Source organism: Equus quagga, chromosome 1 (genome assembly GCF_021613505.1).
Source record: "Equus quagga isolate Etosha38 chromosome 1, UCLA_HA_Equagga_1.0, whole genome shotgun sequence".
NCBI classification, from domain to species: domain Eukaryota; kingdom Metazoa; phylum Chordata; class Mammalia; order Perissodactyla; family Equidae; genus Equus; species Equus quagga.
The window spans coordinates 74,175,732-74,188,804 of record NC_060267.1 but is presented as its reverse complement, the minus strand read 5'-3'; the positions used below and the strand labels follow the sequence as shown (position 1 = coordinate 74,188,804).

At 40.4% G+C, this 13,073-nt stretch overlaps 1 protein-coding gene across 2 annotated transcripts in view; it reads left to right on the top strand.

Moving 5' to 3' along the window:
- Window positions 1-13,073, top strand: part of ECPAS (Ecm29 proteasome adaptor and scaffold) — an 87,325-nt gene that overhangs the window by 68,185 nt on the left and 6,067 nt on the right. For both annotated transcript variants that reach the window (XM_046647955.1, XM_046647964.1), the window contains 12 exons: window positions 324-445; window positions 1,761-1,911; window positions 3,663-3,728; window positions 4,936-5,025; window positions 6,068-6,134; window positions 6,706-6,797; window positions 6,876-6,942; window positions 7,178-7,363; window positions 7,962-8,170; window positions 9,030-9,073; window positions 9,171-9,363; window positions 10,972-11,110. In XM_046647955.1, coding sequence (XP_046503911.1) covers window positions 324-445; window positions 1,761-1,911; window positions 3,663-3,728; window positions 4,936-5,025; window positions 6,068-6,134; window positions 6,706-6,797; window positions 6,876-6,942; window positions 7,178-7,363; window positions 7,962-8,170; window positions 9,030-9,073; window positions 9,171-9,363; window positions 10,972-11,110 — 1,426 coding nt within the window. The remainder of the gene's footprint in view (window positions 1-323; window positions 446-1,760; window positions 1,912-3,662; window positions 3,729-4,935; window positions 5,026-6,067; window positions 6,135-6,705; window positions 6,798-6,875; window positions 6,943-7,177; window positions 7,364-7,961; window positions 8,171-9,029; window positions 9,074-9,170; window positions 9,364-10,971; window positions 11,111-13,073) is intronic.

The window sequence follows — 13,073 nt, the reverse complement described above, 5'->3', positions numbered from 1 at the left end:
GCCACCTGAAGTCATTGATGATGATGATAATAATACTTTGTCTTATTCAAAGTGCCTTCTTACACATTTTCTCATTTCGTTTTCAACTGTTCTCTATCTCACAAATTAGAAGTCCAAATCTTGGAGAGTGAAATGCATTGCCAAATTTTCTGTTTCGTTTCTGGCTGACATAGGACTCTCTTGTGTTTCTCCCTGTAGTGCCATAGAAAGTAGATTTACTTATTCTTTTCTGTGGTTACAGGAAGGGGGAAGTATTTTGTCAGATGAGTGCTTTACTGGCTGCGAAGTCAGTTTCACTAATTTCCATGCTCTTTGTATGTGAGGTTTGTGTGAAAATGTGTGACCCTGCCAAAGGAGCTGCCGGCCAGAGAACCATCGCTGTCCTTCTGCCTTGCCTTCTGGACAAAGGAATGATGAGTCCTGTGACAGAAGTTCGAGCCCTCAGGTGTGAATCAGCTGATGAAATGAACGTATTGGATTTACTTAGTTCTTAGTCATTCTGTAGGAAAGGGGTTTCTTTGAATGTTAGATTCTTGAAAGTATGGAGAAAGGAGGAGAATCCAATGAGGCAGCCCAAGAGCATTTATGGAAAGTTGTGAGTCTGAACATTTTCACAGAAACATTCTCATGGGAATCTTGCTTTCGAGCAGCATTCTGTCGTTTTGCCTTGACCCTGAGTAAAGTGGGTTTTTTATTGCCATCAGTCTCTGCCCCCAGCAAGCACATCTTCCTCTTACGCCACAGGTCCTCAGGAGCTTGCTTGTTGTTATACCATTTAGTAATATTTCACAGGTTATTAGGTTTAAAGTAAACTGTACCATGTGCAACAATGAAATATTCAAAAAATACACTCACGATTAGATATATGTGGCTATTATAAATTAAAGTCAGCAGTGAAGGATTCCAGTTTGTATGTTCTTTTGTTTTTAAAGTAGAATGCTATCTGGGAATTTTATCTGTTCCATTTTTATTTCACTCTTAAAATTAGATAAAATTAATAGTACCAACAGTATTTCATGGTAACTAAACAATTGATGAGGGGGGCCGGCCCCGTGGCCAAGTGGTTAAGCTCGCGTGCTGTGCTTCGGCGGCCCAGGGTTCACCGGTTCAGATCCTGGGTATGGACCTAGCACTGCTCACCAGGCCATGCTGAGGTGGCGTCCCACATAGCAGAACCAGAAGGACCCACAACTAGATATACAACTATGTACTGGAGGGCTTTGGGGAGAAAAAGAAAAAGTTTATGAGGGAATGTTCCTTTTAGAAAGAATTCACCTAACATAGGTAAAGGAATGATAAAATTAGGATGTCACCATTTTGCTATCCACTGTAAAATAATGTAGGTAATGATCATGAGTGGCTCCTAAATCCACTGGTGAAAGGCTGATGGGGAACTTTATAATGGATGGTTCAGGCCAACGAAACTTGAGCCAACAGATAACTCAACAGCACAAAAAAAGACAAGCACACATTATATGCATCCTGATGTGATGGAACAGGACACACAGCACCACCTATGAAAGATTCTTGTTAAAAAACTTGAACTTGATTTAGCCTATGGATCTGTACAAGGGAATATGTTAAATGCTTGGAAATTTCTAGAATATGAAGTTAAAAAAAAAATAGTGCGAAGACCAGGCTCTGAACCCATGTTAATATATTCGTGAATGCAGCAAACTGCAAACGTCCTCATGGTTAGATTTGTAGAGCTTCTTGCTTTTGTTCAGAGGACTCAGGAGTTGTGTTCTGTGTGTCTGTAGCATTAACACCCTTGTGAAGATCAGCAAAAGTGCAGGAGCCATGTTGAAGCCACACGCACCAAAACTCATCCCAGCTCTGCTGGAATCCTTGAGTGTATTGGAACCCCAAGTTCTCAATTATTTGAGCCTCCGGGCTACAGACCAAGAAAAGGTGAGTTGACGGCACAGGCATATTGGTCGGTATCATGGAGGAAGAGCCCTGTTAAGGAACTGAGGTCCATGTGAAAATCCTTCCAGTGTCCTCAAACACCGTGACTTGAATGATACTTTCACCGCTCTTGAAACAACTTGACTCCCATAACTGCATGCAGTGTCTGTTTGGGGGTGAGGAGCAGGAGGAGGGCTCAGAGACTATTTTGTGAATTGGATGAAACTAACACTTCCATTTAAAAATGCATTAACACTTATTTAACACAGTTTTTTGTACATGTTTGTTTATTTTTTTAGGGCTTGGGTCTATACCTTCAGAGTCCTTCTAAGGACCACTCCTGCCCTGCAAGTAAAGAAGATTTGTATCTAGACTTTGGCATAGTCCAAAATTATTCTGCTTTTCAGATATATTGTAGTCGCCTAGTCTCTGATCAGAGTTTTTTAAAAAATTACAGATGAAACATTTATTGTAAAAAATTAAAATAATACAGAACAGTAGAAAGTAATTCCCCAGGAGTCCCCTCTCCCCTACTAGCATAGTATCATTTCCTGATCATACCCACCATCAACAGTTTCCTGGGTGTTTTTCAAATTCTTTTGTAGTCATAGGCTATAAAACCAACAAACACTAACTTATGAATGTTGTTCTGCAACTTGCTTTTCGTTATTAACAATATAGCATGTCTCCATGTGGAGCTATTTCATTCTCTTTAACGCATGCACAGTATCCTCCAGGGAGGAGATTTTGAGTTTTTGTCACATTTTATGACATCAGAGGATTGTGACTGTTCTGTTTTCTTTACGCCTTTGCCAACGTTGAATTGACATCAGTCTGATAAGCAAGAATCTCATCGTTTTAATTTACACTTTCCTGGTATTAGTGTTGTCCATTGTCATTTCATACTGTATCAACCATTTACATTCTGTGAATTGTGTTTGTATTCCATGCCTATTTTTGTGCTTGTTGATGTTTTTACATTTGTCTCTGTTTATTAGGACTATTAAACGTCTGTCACAGAGATTGTAAATCATTGCTCTCAGTTCACTGTTTGATTTTTAGCTTGCCTAAGCTAGTAACTTAACTCTTTTCCCTTTGCCTCTAATGTTGCTGTTGCTCCTCCATCCATCGTTCTTTCCTTGCTGAGCAGTAGACTTGCCGCGTCCTAGGTTCCCACGGCGCACTTCCTAGGCGCCGAGAGTCAGGAAACATAAACTCTAGTCCACAGTTTGCAGCCCTAGGCAAGTCGCTCTGTGCGCCTTTCTCTTCTCATTTGTTATGTCTGGATATGTTAGCTTCTCCTACACGGTAGTTGTTAGACTGAAATACCACTGTAGATATGAAGGCCCTTTACAAAGTTAAAACATTAAGTGTATAAAATTTTTTATTGCTTAGACACAGTTTTTTAAAATCTGAGATAGAACTTTATTTAGTCTGTTGCTTTATGTAGTGGATGGAGGACCTGAGGCTCAGGAAGGCTGGATGACTTGCTCAGAGCCATAGTATGTTAATTACTAAGTGCCATTAGTTTCTAACTGTTACCTGACTTTCTTACTGCACTGGATGCTGCCCTTACAGGTAAATTGTTGAGTGTAGATCAGAAGAAGTTAGAGTTAGACTTATGTTTGACTTTGTCATATCTTTATATTATTTTTTTAAATGTCCTCTGTTTGGAAGCAAAGCCCTTTCGGAGAATGTGGGGGCTTCTTCCTAATTAATCGAATTTGCTGAGTGACTTGAATTTGTGTTCTCAGGCTGCGATGGATAGTGCTCGACTCAGTGCTGCCAAATCCTCTCCCATGATGGAAACAATCAACATGGTCAGTGCCTCGTGACGGGAAAGTTTGTTTGCTTACCTCCGAGTTCCAAGTCTTCAGGCTACATTAAATGAAGTAGAGATTTAAGGGATGAGTCAAGGAGCTATTGTGGCTCCAATTTTTTCTTAGTACAGTTTTTCTTTTTTTTTTCTATATTACTTAATGGAATAAATAATACTTCCAAATATTACAATCCATCAGTCCAGATTTGTGTTACACAGGAGAACAATATATTAAAAGCTCTCTCTGTAAGTCTGTATCTGGATCTGTTTGGCTTGACTATTTAGAAAGCTTCAGATAGTTGTCTCTCCCTGAGCATTGTCTTTGGGAGGACCCGGGAGGGTGTCAGCTGGAGGTATTTAATGAAGTAGGCAGCATAAAAGGCAGGGAAAGAGAATTGAGCAACTTGATATGTTGTTTCAGTCATAGGAAGGGATTTGCAGAAAAGAGCTGCTCAGCACCGAGGTTCTAAGTCCTAACGTTCCCGGCGTCTTGGAGTAGGAGTGACTAAAGTCACTAACGCCGACTGCTGTGGCCTGGAGTGGTTCACTGAGGGCTTGTGAGCGAGTGAGCATTGTTTTGCTATGCAGCTCACAAGGCTGGACAAGACAAGTAGATATTTTTTAGTGCTTACTGGAGGACTATTACCATTACTATTGGGGAGGAAAGAGCAAGCTTAAAGAAATAGGAATAGTTAGCAAACACCTTATAGATATGCTTATTAATAATAGGATATATGTCACTGCATTTTCAAAAGTTTAATGCAGCAAATTCAGCTAAGAAGTCAACTTTAATAAAATGGTTTCATAGGGCAGGCCCATTGAAGAATGTCAATGTTAATCTAGGTCTTTTACACTAAATGTGATTGATAAAGAGGAAGTAGGTCCAGAGAGATCCTTTCTTCTGGGGTAATTATTTTTTTCCTTTAGTAGGTTTTTTCATTTTTTTTTTTTTTTTAATGTTGAACCACTGATGAATGGTTTTTCTGTTTGTAGTACAATGGTGGTTTTAACATTAAAATCAGAGCAAAATCAAGCCATCAGTTTTTCAACTTCATGTCAAATCCAGTGGTGGGTGCATATTTGACATGGGTAGTTTTAAAAAAAAATTTTTTTTGACATGGGCAGTTTTTAATTGAAGATGTGGAATTGAGTCAATTAAGACTTAATTATTTGCTAAGGTTGACTTTATATTTATTCTCTTCCAAAAGTGCCTGCAATATCTTGATGTGTCGGTGCTGGGTGAGCTAGTTCCTAGATTATGCGAACTGATCAGAAGTGGCGTAGGTCTTGGAACTAAGGTAAGTATATTCTTCATGAGAGGAATTTGCATCTTCCTTAGTTCAGGCCTCAAAAATATAACAGTCATGGTGTTTGAAATTCGTATTTTTCCCATAAAGCCTAATATTATTTTACATTGACCATTTTGTTTTCATGGTTGCACTAATAACCTAAAACATGTAACTTCTTCAGAATATAGAATATGTGACTTCCTCAGTACACATAATGTCACTTTTTCAGTGGAATCATTTCTGCCACCTGGTTGCCATGTACATGCCCTCTGGGTCCTCATTCGTTCTCAGTTATTAATGGAAATACTCATCCAGTTATCAAGGCAGCGTTGCTTTAGGGGGTGATTAGCATTTTTCACAGAGGGGTCGGCAGGTGTTTGGACAGGAAAATGTCTTCCTCTCCAGGATCTTTCAAAGATCAGACCCTGCCCCCCACACTTTAAAAAGAAACAACTCACATTTTTCTCCTGACAGAATTAACATGTTTGTCCTTTTAAATTTTAGCATTTCTAGATCAGGAGAAAGTTAAAAAATGTCTGTAAGTTTATCACCCATAATTGCCGTTAATATCTCAAAGTGTTTCCTTCCAGTCTCTTTTCTGCATTGTCCTCTTTAAAGGCCATCTGATACTCTGTTGTGTGACTGTGACATCATTTATTTTAATCCATCAAGGGGCATCTGATTTGCTTCAGCTTTTTTGATATTAAACAAAGCGCTGTGATGAATGTCTCTGGACACGTCTGGCGCTGTCTCCTTTGGTTCCGTTTCTAGAACTGGAAATGTTAGAACAAGGATGGACAAGATGACACATGTTGCCCTCCTGGACGACTGAGCCCATTTTCTTTCCTATTTGCAGTGTGTGAGAGCACCCATCTTCCTCGGGAGGTCTTGAAAACATCTCTGCCTTGCTAATTTAAAATAAGCATTTTCCTATTTCTAGATTGATTCTTGGAGGAGCTGTTAGACTTCATGTGTTTCTTATCTTTGAATCTTTGCTAAAACAAAGGGTTTGCTACATCAAATTTAGACGTTTGCTTTTGTAACCCTGTAGGGAGGCTGTGCCAGTGTCATTGTGTCATTAACTACTCAGTGTCCCCAGGACCTAACACCTTACTCAGGTGAGTTTGTCAAAACCACGTGTGGTGATATTTTTGTATGGCCATGTCTTGTGTGACAAAGTTTAAAAGGAAAAATAATTTTCGTTCAGACATGCTTGTGAGACTGTACACTCTTCCTCCCCTCATACGTCCCCCTCTGCCTTTATTTCTTTGTTTGCAAGAGGTACAGGATGATCAAGTTTAGCAAGTTTTCACTGTTTTATAAGTGATTATTTCTGAGTGGTATCAGGAGGTGAGAGTATCTGTCATTCTGTAGGATTCGTTTACCATTTATAGCTAATTTCACAGCAGCATTTTTCTCTTCTTAGATTGGCTCGTAGACGGAGCCTATGAATTTTATGTACCTGGCTCTCATTTTTGCACCATTTGCCACCATATTCTAGATGTAGATTAATTTTTAATTTTATATCAGGCAAAAGGAAGCAAATTTATACTATAATTGTAACATAGAAGGATTCTAAACTACCATGGAATAAATCAGGTGTAAATTACAGGGTTAAGTTTGTTTTGGTCCTGGGAACAGAGCAGAAAATTGGTCATCCAAATATAGATTTTTCTCTATTTCTGATAGGTAAACTTATGAGTGCTTTGCTTAGTGGCCTGACAGATCGAAACAGTGTAATTCAGAAATCCTGTGCATTTGCCATGGGCCATTTAGTTCGGGTGAGTTGAATTTCTTCTTGAGTTAAGTAATTATACTTTGATAATTGTGAGAAAGGACTAGGATTGTTTCTTTTTCAGACCTCACGGGATAGCAGCACTGAGAAACTCCTGCAGAAGCTCAACGGCTGGTATATGGAGAAAGAAGGTGCCTTTCTTTTCCTACTTTATGTTCTTTTTAATTTAGATTTTAGCAGCCTAATAAAACGATACAAACCAGGTCTTACCCTCTGTGATTTTATGTGCTTTGGGAGGAACATTTCTAATTGCTTTTACTGATTTGTTTTGCTGTGGGGAAAGTTGAATAGTAGTCTGTTTAGAACGGTTATCCTGAAAAACAGTAAGTGCCATAAAGATTATGGTTTTTTCCTGCTTCTCTTTAGAACCCATCTACAAGACCTCTTGTGCTTTGACTATTCACGCTATTGGACGATACAGCCCTGACGTGTTGAAGAACCACGCCAAGGAGGTTCTGCCTTTGGCATTTCTAGGCATGCATGAAATCGCTGATGAGGAGAAATCAGAAGAATGTAACTTATGGACTGAAGTGTGGCAGGAAAATGTACCTGGTTAGTCAGTACTGCCTATGAATTAAGCCTGTTTCTTAAGAACCACAGCTGGAAGTTTTTACTCATATTCTGTATTCATAAACTCCTTTAGTTATTTTCCCAGGACCTTAACAGCATGTGTCCCATGTAGTTTGAAGCCTGTCCAAGTGGCTGAGTTCTCAAGGTTGGCACTCAGAGCCCTTCTCTTTCCTCCCTCATTGCTACCCCTGTTGGAGAATAGAAACTCTGCCCCAGCAAAGTAGAGCTTTATTTATTTTAGTTGAGAGTGAATAGTGATCGTATGTTGCCTTAGAGTATCCTTTTAGAGTAGTGCTTCCCAACTGTTTTTCCCCTTGACACGTATTAATGGATGACGACCATTTGCATGACGCCCTCCTGTGGACATATCCAAGTTCATGAAGTCCTGCTGTTGTAAAGATACATCACGACACCACCCAGTTTCTCTCCCTTTCAGAGAGTGGTGTGATGGAACCATTGAGAATCACTGCTTTAGACGGATGGTCACTGGCTTTTTTTCCAGACTTAGAAAAGAAGAATCAGTTAATTAATTTTTTTGTGTCACGTAAAAGTTGCTTTAATTTTGCTTTTCATAACCTAGGTTCCTTTGGTGGCATTCGGTTATACCTGCAGGAGTTGATTACCATTTCCCAGAAGGCTTTACAGTCTCAGTCCTGGAAAATGAAAGCCCAGGGTGCAATCGCCATGGCATCAATTGCAAAACAAACCAGCTCCCTAGTACCTCCATACCTGGGAATGATCCTGAGCGCGTTACTGCAAGGCCTGGCTGGAAGAACGTGGGCAGGAAAGGTAAAGGAACCCTTCATGCCCAGTTAAACCGAAGGTATCCTTAAAGGATTATGACTTCCTCTTTCATTTTCTATAAAAATTAGAATCTAGTTTTGTGGGACGTCAATGGATTGTTTTCATGATTTCCTAGCTAATAGGAAGCTTTGGGTAAACTTTGTCTGATTAAGTGTGACATTTCATCAACGTGTAACCCACATGTCCTTGAATACTGCACATAATGTTGGAGATTGATTTTTGTTTGTCATGTTCGGCTTTCCAAGATAAGTCTTAAACCAAGTGGTCACCGTTTTGTGAGTGCTGACCTCATGAACGGATCAGGACCGTGCATACGTGAAATTGAGTAGCGAGGCAAGCTGCGTCTAAACCTGGAGCTGGGATGCCCCTCTGGGGCCTGTGAAGGAGTAACAGTCGTTTTATATACAAGGGTGATAGTAGGATACTTACAGTGAACACTCAGTGGGGAGCAGGAGACTATGGCAACCGAGAACAATCTGCTTGATGTTGTAAAAATCCGATAGTGGCCAGCACCATCCTGTAGACAAAGTACTGGACCAGAAGTCAGACACGGCTCTAAACCCGTGCGTGACACTTCTGCCTGTGTGACCTTGAGCAGGGGAGTTCTCTAGGCTTTATGAAATGGAGATGAAGGCAGTTATCTTGCTTCCCTGGTTCGAGTAAAACTCTGTAAATGTGCTCGTTAAACAGTAAAGTGCATTAAAGGTAAGATTAAAGTGCATTAAAGATTAATTTTTGTTGTCATGGTTATTAAATATTCCTGAGGTAATTGTAGTCATAGTACAGAGAATGTAAGTGACACATGGTGTGCTTAATAGCATTCCCTCGTCTTTCAACCCTTTAGGAAGAACTGTTGAAAGCCATTGCCTGTGTGGTGACAGCCTGCAGGTAAATATTCTTTCAATGAAGATGCCATTTCTTAAACTGGACCTGAAAGCTGTGGCCTTTTATTAACTTTTCTGGTACTCTTGTATGGATCCTGTAGTGCCGAGCTGGAGAAGCCTGTGCCCAGTCAACCCAGCACTAATGAAGTTCTCCAGGCTGTTCTGAAGGAGTGTGGCAAGGAGAATCTCAAGTACAAGATTGTAGCAATCAGCTGTGCAGGGGATGTCTTGAAGGCCACCAAAGAGGACAGATTCCAGGAGTTTTCTGACATTGTCATACCTCTCATCAAGAAGGTAATGACCACCTATATCCTGTCAGGCCCGGTTTATACCTAAGAAAATTAGGGAAAAAAGGAAAGAAAAGATTTTTTTGTGTCCTGTTTGCATATTTTATTAGGATTAGTGTAGCTGCCAATAGCAGAAAATCCCCAAATAGCGTGGCCTCAAATAAGATAGATGTTTGTTTCTCACATATTGGTTTAGGGATTCTGGCTCTTTACAGCGCCCAGCTCTGTCATCCCTAGGGTGTCGCTATTGTCCTCATGGTCCACGGTGTGTCTGTATTCCAGACAGGCGATGGCAAAGGAGACGAAGAAGGGATGAAGGATCAAAGTAGGCATGTCAGTTCTCTCTTAAGGAGAATTCCTAGAAATTGCTGCATAACACTTTCACTTCTGTCCCATTAGCTGTACTTAGCCGGATAGCCACACCTGGCTGTGACGATGCTAGGAAAGGTAGTCTTCTTTCTAGGCATCCGTTTGCTCAATGGGAGAAGGGGAGAGCAGATGTGCTTTTGTTTTTTGTTTTTTTTTAAACCAATCAGAAAGATGAGTTTATTGCAAGGGTTTTGACCTGTAAGCTGGGAAACTCAAGGCTACAGGAGCCATGACTTCTAAGAGTAGATGTTGCTGTGGATGAATGCTCTCTGTCATAGTTACAATAAGCTTTGCTTTGCAAGCATGAGCAGAATCCACCCCAGTCATCCTAGAGTGAAGACAGGGAGCTCAGTGTGTCACTGTTGATTGCCTCTGCTGTATATTGGAGGACTTTGATCAAAAAGACTGGTGTCTTTTAGAAAATGAAGTACTCATTTTTAAAGATTGGGCACTGGTTCAAAGAAAGAATGGTACGGTTTACCTATTTATTTTTTTGCAAAACACGAAATATTTTAAAAAGTGTTTTTATTTCTTGTGTTGCTGCTAATTTGCAGTTGTTTTCTTTCAGTAAAAAGCTGTTTGCATAATTTCTGTTATATACATAGTGTATGGATTTGGGAGATTTCTATTTTAAATTGATTGTATCACTGGCTAGGTGGACAAGTCACTTCTTGGCCTGTTTCCCTATCTTATTAAGAAAGAGTTTGGGGGCCGGCGCCTTGGCCAAGTGGTTAAGTTTGCACACTCTGCTTCGGCGGCCCAGGGTTTCGCCGGTTTGGATCCCGGGCACAGACATGGCACTGCTCATCAGGCCATGCTGAGTTGGCGTCCCACATGCCACAACCAGAGGCACTCACAACTAGAATATACACCTGTGTACTGGGGGGCTTTGGGAGAAGAAGGGAAAAAACGAAAGAGTTTGGGTTTAGATCATTACCGAGTTCTTCCATCTTTAATTCCATGATTCTAATACAAGTCTTTTTATGTTGTGCTTATAGTACTACAAATATGATATTTTTTTCACTTTTGCTTACAGATTCCTTTAATGGATTTCTCAAATTTATTAGAGAGGTGTAATATTTCAGTTGCAAACTCTTTTTACAAATAGGAAAATTCATGGTAGAGAATTTAGCTTTTAATTTTTGGTTAACATCTTTTACTCTGGTACCCTGATTGTTTTAACAGTATACCGGTAACTTTAAAGAAGAAATTGGGTTTTGCTTTCTTTTTCTTTGACATGTCCTAGAACTCACCTGAAAGCACTGGAGTCCGGACAACCAAGAATGAAGATGAGAATGAGAAGGAAAAGGAGCTGCAGCTGGAATCTCTGTTGGGCGCCTTCGAGAGCCTGGGCAAAGCCTGGCCCCGAAATGCAGAGACCCAACGTAAGCACGAGAACCTGGGTTTGAAGGTTCTTGTAGAGCCTGACCGATTAGTAGAATTATCCAGTATAAATTGTACTCCTGCATCAGCAAATAACCTCATTGACTATTGTCTGAGTCTGCCGGGACTGCTATAATGAAGGGCCACAGACTGGGGGGCTTACACCACAGAAATTTATTTTCTTACAATTCTGGAGGCTAGAAGTCTGAGATCAAGGTGTCAGCAGTGTTGGTTTCTTCTGAGACCTCTCTCCTTGGCTTGTAAATGGCCATCCTTGTCCTAATCCCTTTTTATAAGGACAGCAGTCATATTGGATTAGGGCCCACCCTAATGACCTCTTTAAAAACTTGGTCTCAGGGCTGGCCCCGTGGCCGAGTGGTTAAGTTTGTGCGCTCCGCTTCGGTGGCCCAGGGTTTCGCTGGTTTGAGTCCTGGAAGCGGACGTGGCATTGCTCATCAGGCCATGCTGAGGCAGCATCCCACATGCCACAACTAGAAGGACCCACAACTAGAATATACAACTATATACCGGGGTGGGGGGGGGGGGGTGTGGCTTTGGGAGAAAAAGGAAAAAAATAAAATCTTAAAAAAGAAAACGAAAAACAAAACTTGATCTCTCTGCACAGTCACATTTGAGGTTCTCGGAGTTAGGACTTCAGCATATGAATCTGGGGACACCATTCAGCCCAGAGCAGCCATGATACATTTTATGTAGGTAGTCTGCTTATGAAAAGAATCGTTAGTTTTCTTTATGATGCTCTATTTTGAGGAATCCACAGAATTTATTAGTGGGGTCTCCATCTTGAATTAATGGCCTTGTTATCAAATCTTCAGTAAGCAAGCGAAATCTCTTTTTCGCTGAGAAACTGGTAACTTTTTGAGAGATTTTTAGAATTGGGCATGTATTTCAAAGGATTAAGTAAATAAACGAACAGCAAACCTTTATTGTTGGATTAGATTGTATTAGTTAGGACCCTTTGACAGAGTCTTCAACTTGGGACGATGCTGCTCTTGTCTGCTTGTGTTGGTTTCTGCAGGGCATCCCACTGAACATTGTAATATTCTTGAATGTTCTAAAAAGTGTTGTTGATTATTTGTGATTGGGTATGTCTGAAATCAGACTTAAGTCTGTGAGCCTTGCCATCCTTTGTGTGAACTTGAAAAAGTATATTTGCTGTGTAGAGGAAGCATTTTCCAAAAGACACAGATTTGTAAGTGGTCTTCTTTCTTGGTGTTATGTTATGGACTGCAGTGGAAGTCCACTTGCTGGACACCATTAGGGCTACTAACTTTTGCTTGATAGGTAGAGAGAGTTAAAGGAGGGAATTATATAAAAAATGGTACATACACAAACCAGTTTATTTAGCAGTTTGTTTTAGCATAAGGCATAGAAATGTACACTGATTTGCCCGTTCCTGAGGGGACGGCCTTTGACAATTTAACTGTCCCACATTGGCTTCTCATATATATCTTACTTACAATGTATCATCTACAATTTCTGGTTTTTGTTTCTTTATAGTGGAGAAAGGAATTACAATCTCTCATGAAGCAATTCAGGTGCAGAATTCCAGATTTTTACCCCCGTCCATTTTTACATTTGTGAACCACGCTAAATTGTGCAACGTTTTAAAAAATAACCGTTGAGTTCTATACTCGTTTCATCAGGAGTATAATGTTAGCATAATATTAATTATATAATTATATCAACAAGCACCGTTGGCGGAACAGGCCTGGGATAAAGCACTGTTGACTCTTGGTGAGCCTGTGACATGCAGAAGCTTGTGAGGCTCCGGAGAGGAGCTCCCACCTCCGGAGTTCTGCTTTCCTTGGCTGCCATTCAGGGTGTTTTATGGGGAAAAGGGAATGTGGTTAAGATTCTGTGTCAGTTCCTCGGAAAAGGATATTGCCTTGAAAATAAACGTTTATGAACAGTTAGATAGGCCCTTTGTGGGGGAGGTGTTCTGAT